Source organism: Chiroxiphia lanceolata, chromosome 9, assembly GCF_009829145.1.
Source record: "Chiroxiphia lanceolata isolate bChiLan1 chromosome 9, bChiLan1.pri, whole genome shotgun sequence".
In the NCBI taxonomy this organism is placed as follows: Eukaryota; Metazoa; Chordata; class Aves; order Passeriformes; family Pipridae; genus Chiroxiphia; species Chiroxiphia lanceolata.
Window position 1 is genome coordinate 5,520,612 of NC_045645.1, and position 9,741 is coordinate 5,530,352.

The following is a 9,741-nucleotide window of genomic DNA, read 5'->3' on the forward strand; positions in this document are numbered from 1 at the left end:
GGAAACTTGCTGGGAGCAGCCAGTCCTGCCAATCCCAGTGCCAGCGGCTGCCAGTGGCTGGAAAACCCTCCTGGAAAAGCTGGTATGGGCCAAAGGGGAGGAGAAGGTGTGCAGGGCAGGCTCTCTGCCATGCATCCAACCCTGGCACGCTGCTCAATACAGGTTTCAAACTGAAAAGGGGTGGATTTAGATAAGATGTAAGAAGAAATTCTTTACTGTGAGGGTTATGAGACACTGGAATAGAGCACCCAGATCTGTGAATGTCTCATACCTTGAAGTGTTCAAGGCAAGGTAGGATGGGGCTCTGAGCAACCTGGTCTAGTGGAAGGTGTCCCTGCCTGTGGAAGGGGGGGTGGAACTAGATGATCTCTAAGGTCCCCTCCAACCCAAACCATTCTGTGTTTCTATTGATTTCTCCTTCACGGTGTGCAGGGTGCCAGCAGCACAGTGCTGTGGGAAGTGGGCCAGCTCCCTCCTTGCTTGCCAGAGTCTGCTTTCACTTCAGGTTGCTGGTGAGTGCTAGGGAAAACACCAGATTTCATCCTCAGGGAGCTGAGAACAGAGGGGAAAATCCCTGTTCCTACAGCACTCCAAGTAGGAGCCCAAGCATCTCAGACAAAACCAGTCCCCATGCCTCAGTTTCCCCATTTGTATGAGAAAGATTGTGTTCTTTTGTTTCCCTGGGGGGTGTTGAGAGGGCTATTAAAATCCACCCCAACCCCACACACAAACAGACCTGAAATAACAGACTCAGATAACAAAAGGTACTGTATTAGGACAATGACTGGAGAACTCCACCACTGCAGAGCTCACCTTGCCTTCCCCTTGTACCCCAAAGCCAGCAGCAATCCCAGTCATCACCACATCCTCACTGAGGGGAACATGAGTCCTGTGGGTCAGACCGAAGGATGACCCACGCTGATGTGAGCTGGGATCCTGCTCCAGGCGAGCACGTGGGTCTCAGAAGAAACTGTTCTTCTTCAGAGCGAGTCTCTCCACCTCCTTCATGAACCGCAGGCACAGCTCCTCCTGCCACGGCAAGGCCACGCACTGCACGGCCACGGGCATCCCCACGCTGCCACCAAAGGCCTGAGGCACAGACAGAGTGGGAGAGGGCATGAGGATGTCCAGGCGAAGGGATGGGGGTGCCCGTGCCCCTGGGGAACCTGGCACCACTCACCTTTGCCAGGGTCCGGTCCCACCAATCCCGATAGTAGCCCTTGTAGTCCTTCAGCTCCTCCTCATCCTCATCCGTCACCATCGTGACAGGGACCACGCCAGCGGGGAAGTCCAAGACATTGTAGAGCATGGTGTAGCTGACTGCCACTGGGGGAGAGGGTGAGCTTGCAGTGCCAGCCTGACACAGGGAAAGCCTTCACCCTCCTTGGTGTTCGTGAGCTTCCACCAAACAGGGCACTTGCACTGGGAACTCAAGGGCTGAGGGGCAGAAACCGGCCCCTGGGCTCCCACATGTACCAGGGGGGTTGTCCCAGGAGTACCCCATGGGCTGGGACTGCAGCTGTCCCAAGGGACGAGCTCTTCCCAGTGCTGGCCAGCCAGTGCCCTGGGGATGTGAGGGGAGGAGGAACACTTCTCATGGATACTGGTGGAGTGCCACAGCAGGGCCGTGCTGGAGGCAGTCCTACCTGAGAGCTTCCCAGGGTAGCCGATGCTGAGGGCTGGGCCCAGCATGGGACAGAGCATGACATCCAGATTCAGCTTTTTCCACTGGGCAATGAACTGGTGACAAAAGTCCTGAGAAGGAAATGTGCTGGTGGTCAGTGGGGTGGATGTGCCATCCCATGGCTGCTGGTCGAGGCTCTCCTTGGGCATCCAGCCACGTTCTCAGCTCTTCTCTGGGACCAGCCAACAGGCTACATCAGGCCTGGTTCTGCTAAAATCCAGCAACCTTTTGCTGCCTGGCCAGCAGCCCGCTCAGCATACAAAGCACCCTCTCCCTGGTAAACTGGAGGTGGGAAATGACTGAGTGCAGGGGCACATGGTGACCTGGGACAAGGTCACCTGCTGCAGGTGATGACCTACGTTTTCAAAGTGTAGGTGTAAAAAATACAGGCCTGATTCAGAATCATGAACTTGTCTACATGTTGTCCTAATCTTTAAATGTGCTGAGGACTCGCATGTCCAAGTGAGATCAGTTGAGGAGTGACATGTTCCTACCTTACATCACTGATCATCTCCTAACCTTGGTGGGCACTGAATCTGCCTCTTCCCAAAGAGAAATCAAACAAAAACTGTCTAACCCCAAAATGCAATACTTTACCTCGATTTCGTGATGAAGACTCCAGACTTCATCCACTGTGCTGAAAAAGGAAGCAAAACCAATGAAAGGCATCAAAAGGTGTTGCAAAGAGAATCTTGAGAGGTAGGGAAGAGCAGCAAAAAGCAGATGGGCACAGGTTAGCTCTGCCCCTGGAGCCAAAGGAAGAATGAACTTTAGCATACCCTCTCTGCTATACAATTTGAGTTCTTTTTTATCTCTAGCTGCCCAACACTGACATTGCAGAGCAAGCCTCCTTCCCTGTGCATACACCTTTTTTCTGCCTTATGGGGTCCCTACCCTGTGGCATGATGGATGCATTAACCAGTGCTGAAGCAAACACCGTATTTCATTCCCACAGGCTTCATCCACTTCCTAAGAGGCTGTGAGCCCCTGCTCTCATTCCCACCTCAACACTAGAACAGTTTCCCAAACCCAGCAGGGTTATGGCATTGACACAAACTGCTCTCAGTTTGCTCCCACCCTTGTGTTTTCTGCCTTGCATTTCCTCAGGCACGTGCAGCTGGGGCAGTGTCCCTAATGTAGCAAACACTGCTCCCCAGAAGAGAAACCCAAATCTTCACACCCTTGGTTAGGCTCAGATTTACTCACTTTGCTCTCATATTTGCTATGATACTTGAAAATCGAGGTACCTGAGAAGGAGAAAGTAAAAAAAAGGCAAATAATTGATGTGTCCTGAGACAGCTCAGTCAGAAATATAAGGTGTTTATTCAGTGGTCAGGCAGGACTTGTGGATTTTCCCCAAAGTGGGGAGAGAAGGAACAGAAATAGCATCACTCCAGTTTGGAGATGTGTCTGAGCACAGCCAGGAAGCAATGCCTAGAGACTTCTCTTTGAGAAAGCCTTATTGCAATGGGATACAAGTTATTCACCACATACTGCTTAATTCTGTCTATGCTAGAAAGAAATGGAGCTTACGAAAGGTTTGGCAATCCAGGAGAGGAGAGTTTTCAACCAGCGTGGTGACTTTGCCAACCAGAAGAGCAGCTCTGTGCCGACTTTTTCAAGTTCCCCATTGCTGAAAGGGAAAGGAGTGTTTAGCTGAGCAGTGGTAGGAAGCAATCACAGCAGATCAGCTTTCTCAAGCCAACCCCTCTGAACAGCATATCTAAGTGACAGAGGTTTGCTCCATTCCACTGGGCAATTCTGATTCTCACAGTATTTACAGGATGTCAGCTCTCAGTCTTCTTCTGTCTATCAAGGCTAGTAACAATCCAAAAGAGAACCAAGGTTCAGCTGAATTACTTGATGCTAAGCTCCCCAGTAAATCCCAGTGCCTATAAGCTGCTACCTACATCTGATAGATCTGCTACCTGCATCCATGTGATAGCCAGACCCTAGGAAGGATTTTTATAGACAGGCACCAATCCTACCAAACTGCTCCAGGCATTACTTACAATTTCTTGATAAAGGAAGTGCCTCCATCTGCAAACATTCCCCTGACGCAGAAGTTAAAGATCATGTAGTCCACATTTGTGAGTTCGAAGGGCACCAGCTGGAAGGACAAGAGAGGAAGTAATCAGTGGCAGAGGCACAAGGAAATCATGTGGGAGAAGCTATCGAGGGTTTAAAATGAGCCGAGCTGGGTTGAGGAGTTTCTGACAAGCCCTCAGGAAAGCCTCTAGCATCTGAGGTCACCACGTCCTCCCCACCTCACCCATCCTTCCCTGAAAATTATGTTTTCCCTTTAAGCAACAACTGACGACTCAAAAGATACAGAATGGGCTTGGCCCCTTGATGTCCAAGCAGCCCACGGCTCCTACCGTGTGGCCGGCCTCCTCCAAGAGCTGCTTCATCTCCCGGACGGCACGTCTCATGGCAGGGCTCGGCATGGTGAAGAAATCGGTCTCATAGTACCCTATGCGGAGGGGCTGCGTGCTGGAATACACCTGCAGAGCAAGGGAGAGTGCCAGCTGGAAGGATACCAGGGCAGCCAGCAGTACACCTGTGACACAGGGCAGGTCTGGAAAGCAGCACTTCTCTCGCCCACGTGCCCACCCACAGGTCAGGTGTTTTCACCCTGAGTGATGGCAGCTCTTCCCAGAGACTTCCAGCCCCTCTGAGGTCCTGTACCTCTTCATTGAAGGGAAGGGGTGGCACTGTGCTGTCCAGGCTGAACATGTCCTCGCACAGCAGCGCCCGCAGGCACAGCGCCAGGCTCTCCACGTCTTTTGCCAATGGCCCCACTGCTGCAGCCACTGGAAGAGACCAGAAGAGAACATTCATGGCTGGGCATCTTTCAGGGGCATGTTCTGCAAAAGCAGGACCTTTTGGAATCATTTTGTCTTTAGTGTAATGTTGGTAACAGTTCCTCTTTAAGAATTGGGCTGGGGATGCCTGCAAGTGTCTTCCCACCACCAGGTCCATCATTATGGACCCAGAGCTGTTATCCATCAATATGTGCCCTGGCGTCTCCATTTCACGATTTACAAAACAAATAAACAAAAAGCTTTGTCAGTCATGACACAAGGACAACACTAAACACCCCCTTTGACTGCTAATCCCACCTCCCACAAAGCAGTGGCAGACACGGCAGCAACCTGTGTGTGTTGTTTATGTGTTTATGTGTTACCCAAACTGCTCTACTGGACTCATGCATATTTCAGTTTCTCAGAAATCATGGTATGTGGAGGTGGCTCTCTGAAAAAAGTCCCCGAAAGGGAACCTGCTTGTATATACAGGTCTTGGAGAAAGTCCCCCATAACCATCTGAGGGTCCTTCTCTTCCCTGCCCTGCTGCCCTCCCTGGGGGACAGCCGTCAATTCCTACCTGCCTTCTGCCCAACGACTCCAGACAGTACTCCTCTTTTACTGCAAAGAGAAGAGACACACACAGTACAGCAGCTGAGTATTTTTTGTTGAAGGGAAAGGCTTTAAGTAGTAGCAAGTATTAATTAAAATTGCAGATGCAAAGGTTGGCAGAAGGAAGAGCCAAGGAAGAGCCAAGGGGAAATCCGAGAGAGACTCTAGCCTAGGCCCAAGTGTCCTGTCAGTCAGGAACAACCACCCCCTTAGCATCTGGATGGAGAAGTTTCCCCATCTCCATTCTGGGAGAACTGATGCTTCCTTCCATATAGCTCCAGAAAATGCCCAGGCAGAAGTGATAAACAAGCCCTTCCCAGTTCCTCCCAAGTTTCCCCTTGCCCACAGGAGTAGGATCATCCCAGCACAGCAGTTGGTAGGGCCGGTCCCACCTACAGACATCGCTGCATTTCTCACAGTACCTGAGTCTGTTCCCGGTGGGTTTGAGTGCACAGACCCCACAGAAGGCAGCAGGAAAACGTAGGCTCCCTCCTACATCCGTCCCAATGCCCAAGATGGAGCCACCACCTCCTACAAGTGCCCCTTCTCCACCAGAGGAGCCTCCGGGAGTTCTGGTGTAGAGCAGAGGGTTGCGCGTCTGACCAAAGATTATGTTCTTGCAGTCATAGCTAAACAGAGAGAGAGATTGCAAATGAGGAATGCGGGTATCTGCTGCTGTGGAGCCCAGTCACTACAAAAAGACCCTGAGAAGGTAATCAGGTAATTCATTAGTTGTTACATTGACATCACTTAGTCTGACGGAGCTTCTTAAAGATCCCATGAAGACCACCAGGCTTTTCCTGGTAGTCACAGGACCTGGATTCACTGACAGCTAATTTCAGTGTCACTAAGCCTTCCTCAGAGAGAACCTCTGGCAGCACAAATACAGTAAGCCTTCTGGAAAGTCTCCTTGTTCAGCTAGTCCCAAGTGCCACAGGACACCCAAAGCTGAGCCCCTGCTTGAGAACAGGCCAAATGCCAACTGCAGCGATATTTGACATTGGACTTCCCCAGGAACTGGTGCAAAATCTGATAATTCCCGAGGCAACCTGTCTGGGTGGCTTTTTTGAAACATGGTCAGCCATTGCCACATCACCTTAAGGAAGGCATTTCATAGGACTTGGGCAATAGTCACCCACAGAGGAGCTTTGTCAGAGCTCACTTGGCAGGATGCAGGGACACTGTCCAGCAGAGCACACCTGAGCTCACCCCATATCAATGACACCAAGAGTGGTCTTGCCAGATACAGCAGGATGTTTGGGAGCAGGATAATTTGAGGTTGTTAGCTAAACTAGCTTCCCCTTCCATGAATATGTGTTTGCACTGTAGGATCATCTCTGAGAGGTTAATTTAAAAAAAGAAAAAAGTGATTTAAAACCACCCAGGACAGGAAAGAAGAGCAACAATTTCTCTCCTTGTCCTCTTTTGCTTCTTCATTTCATTTGGAACTAATTTTCATCCTCAGTGTAAATGTGTTTGCTTTTTTTAAGTGAAACTTAAAGACATAAGGGATGGGGACCAGGTGTTATATAAAAAGAGGAGGGAAATGAGAATGAGACTGGGTAGAAACCCTCCCCTGAGATGAGGAAGGGAGTACCAACACTATGCTGAGGGAATGGAGCACCCACCTACCTGATGAGGGACTGGGGAACATTGGTTTTGACAAATGGAATTGCCCCCTGTCTCCTGAGCACCTGCACCACCACACTGTCCTCTGCTGCGGGTTTATTGAGGTTCTTTATAAAACCCATGGTGGAATCGTGACCCTGGGAACACAGGACAACGAGGTTTCCAAATGGAGGAGTGCAATTCCCCCTGCCCCTGTATTTTTATTTATATATTTAAGCATATACACACACCTCCAACAACCCATCCACCACACACACATTTCTTAGTGCATTGACAGTAAATCTGACCAGTCTTCCCTGTTGGCTTATACAGGAGACGAGGCAGCAAACCCCCTCACCTGACAGGGCAGGCCATCCCACATCAGCTGCGACAAAGTCAAGCCACATGCTGAGGCCAAACCTCCCCTTGCCACCAAACTTCAAACCACGTGGATCTCAGGATACGCACAAAATCACGTTGGCAGTACCTGGCAGTCGATGGAGTCTTTGATGCTGACTGGCACCCCGTAGAGCAAACCTTGCTTCCCCGTCAGCTTCGCCTTCCGGAGCTGGGTCTCGCTCTCCTGCAGATACTCCGTGATGCAGTTGGTTTCTGTGGCGATTTGGAGGGCCTTGGGGAAAGCAGGCAAAGCCCACAGGTAAAACACAGCCTGCAGCACTGCACAGTGGCCTTCTGTTCTGCAAAGGAATACCTCCCTCTTCCCCCTTTTCCATCTCCCCATCTGAGCAGTCGGTATCAGGGCAGCCCTTTCTGCTCCTTTTCAAGACATTTTCATGCCAAACTTCAAAATTATTTCTGGACACAGGGTGGGCCATAGCACCAGCTGGTGCATGATGAGGGAAGCACTCAGCCCAGATGAATACCGTGGACTTGACTGAGCTTCTGGGGTGGCAAAAATGATAATCCCAAAGAGAGAACCTAGGAGGTGATCGGGACATTATGGCAAAAGTAGAGAATGAACATGAACACTGACTTTTTGAGGTTTACCAACCCATTTGGAGATAGAGGGAAGACAACAGCAGCACTCTGTGACTTCCCTACAGGTATACCTGCCCAGAGAAGGTGTGGACTCACCTAGGAAGGTATGGGCTCTCCAGATGCTGAGTTTGCTGCTACTTTTTGTTCCAAACCAAGCTGAGAACTATGGCAGTCAAAAGCCCAGCTCTCTCCTCACTCACAGAAAAGCACAGAAGGGCTCACTAACCAGTGAGCAGTGGCAGCATTTAAAACAGGTTTGAACCTTGTGCTGGGCTTCTCAAAAAAAAAGCCAGTCCCACTGTGGGTAAGATGCTGCCCCGCCACCCCTGCTCCTCACCTTGCCCACATAGGCATAGAAGACGTGGTCCAGAGGGAGGGAGCCATCACGGAGTTTCTTGGACAGCTCCGGCAAAGGCAGAGAGAGGATGGAGACTACATTCACAGAAGGATTCTATGGGAAAGGTTGAACAGGCAATGTTACACCTCTGCTTCAGCTGGTGGGTTGCTTTCTCCTTGGTCCCCTTTGTAACCCACACAAAAAAATATCTTCAATTTAGCAGCTAAATGTAGAATCTGCCTCAAGACCACATCCTGCTCTACCTGATACCAGCGAGCATGGTGTGAAACCTGCAGGGCCAGTACTAGCCCAGGCTTTCGCAGGCTTGCTTCCTAGCTAGAGCAGCCTCATCAAGCACGTGCTGATTAAAATACAGCCTTTCACACAGCTTTGTTCTGACAGGCCTGGGGGAACATCTTAGTGCAATGCTCTCTGCTGAATTACAGAGTGGGAGCTGGCATCATGATTATAGACATTGTTACGCCAAGGAACAAACCCGGACCTGGAGCCAGCTCTTCTCCTGGCACCACCAAGATATCCTACAGGGAAGCGCAAAAATCAGGGAGCCCCTTGGCTGGCAGCAGTCAGGTCTTTTTTGGGTCAGCAGAAATTTCCTCACCATCTACTAAATACCATGAAAAACGTGTCAAAACTCTCCCCTCAAGCTGGACTCTGAACCCGAATGGCTCTGCTCCAGCCTGAGGCCGGGTTGCCTAACGGGATTGCGGCGCACAAACGCATCTCCCCCTGCAGCTGCGGCTGCTCTTTGGCCTCTGCTGATAACACATCGCCTCTCGCCTCTTCCAGCTGCCCCCTCAACCAGCCCGAGCCTCCCACCACGGCGAAGGTGCCGGAAAGCTTTCAGACAGGGATTTTCCTTTCCTCGCAGCCAGTGACTGTTTATCCCGTTATCCCCCGCTGCCCCAGGTAGCGCTTCCTCCTCATCCCCACGACAGCGGCGATCGCTGCGATGCCGACGGGTACATGCACACGTTGGCTCAGAAAAGGAAAATAACAACAACGAATCCCCGCGGGTCCATATGAAGGAGCCGGGATACCGCTTGGCAGCCCGGACAGCCCTGCGGGAGCAGCCGCGCCTCTCAGGAAAGGCGGCACAGGGGGGGTTGTGCGACGGGAAAAGCGCCCAGGTGCGGAGCCCCCGCCGGGCAGAGGTGGCTCGGCTCGCCCACCCGCCTGGGTGTGGGAGCGAGGACTGCGGCTCCCGGCGCTCACCTGCTCCCGAAAGCGCTGCGCTGCCGTCTCCATCTGCACCAGGCTGCGCTCCTGCCGCTGCTGCGCCTCCGCCACCTTCCTCCAGAGCCCCCGCCGCCGCCGCCATCGCAGCAGCAGCAGCAGGAGGGCGGCCGAGCCGCCGAGCAGGGCGGGCAGCGGGACCCGCATGGCGGGGCTGCAGCGGGGACCCCCGGCCCGGCGGGGACCGCCCCGCTCGGCACCACCGCCCGCTCCGCCCGCGCCCGGCGCCGCCCGCACGGCCCGGCCAAGGGCACCCGCCCGCCGGTGCGGAGAGCGAGGCAAAACCTGGGCAGGATTCCGAGCCGGAGAGGGATTTCACCCGTTTGCCGCTGTGCGGGCGCGGCGCGGGCAGGGAGGGGGAGGTTCGGCAGCAGGAAGAGTTCCTGGGTGACAGCTCGCCCCTCCCTGTGCTGGGTGGTCTCTATCTGATGAGGTTTATTCGC

At 52.5% G+C, this 9,741-nt stretch overlaps 1 protein-coding gene across 1 annotated transcript; it reads right to left on the reverse strand.

The window, feature by feature from the left end:
* Positions 1 to 750: 750 nt before the first annotated feature.
* LOC116791167 (fatty-acid amide hydrolase 1-like) lies at positions 751 to 9,506 on the reverse strand. The gene is made up of 15 exons (XM_032696910.1): positions 9,278 to 9,506; positions 8,045 to 8,158; positions 7,196 to 7,339; positions 6,733 to 6,866; positions 5,523 to 5,729; positions 5,069 to 5,109; positions 4,373 to 4,497; positions 4,063 to 4,188; positions 3,697 to 3,794; positions 3,218 to 3,317; positions 2,891 to 2,931; positions 2,282 to 2,321; positions 1,647 to 1,755; positions 1,181 to 1,326; positions 751 to 1,089 (listed from the first exon to the last, which is right to left on the reverse strand). Exons 1-15 carry the CDS (start codon positions 9,443 to 9,445, stop codon positions 961 to 963), a joined length of 1,722 nt encoding a protein of 573 aa, XP_032552801.1. The 5' UTR covers positions 9,446 to 9,506; the 3' UTR covers positions 751 to 960.
* Positions 9,507 to 9,741: the final 235 nt, after the last annotated feature.

Bases quoted from the DNA above. Each gene is read 5' to 3' on its own strand.
- LOC116791167 (XM_032696910.1), bottom strand. From the start codon at position 9,445: ATGCGGGTCCCGCTGCCCGCCCTGCTCGGCGGCTCGGCCGCCCTCCTG. The intron at 4,189-4,372 runs GTACAGGACCTC...CTTGCTCTGCAG, and splicing joins CCCTTCCCTTCAATGAAGAG to GTGTATTCCAGCACGCAGCC. The intron at 3,795-4,062 runs GTAGGAGCCGTG...TTGTCCTTCCAG, and splicing joins TGGAGGAGGCCGGCCACACG to CTGGTGCCCTTCGAACTCAC.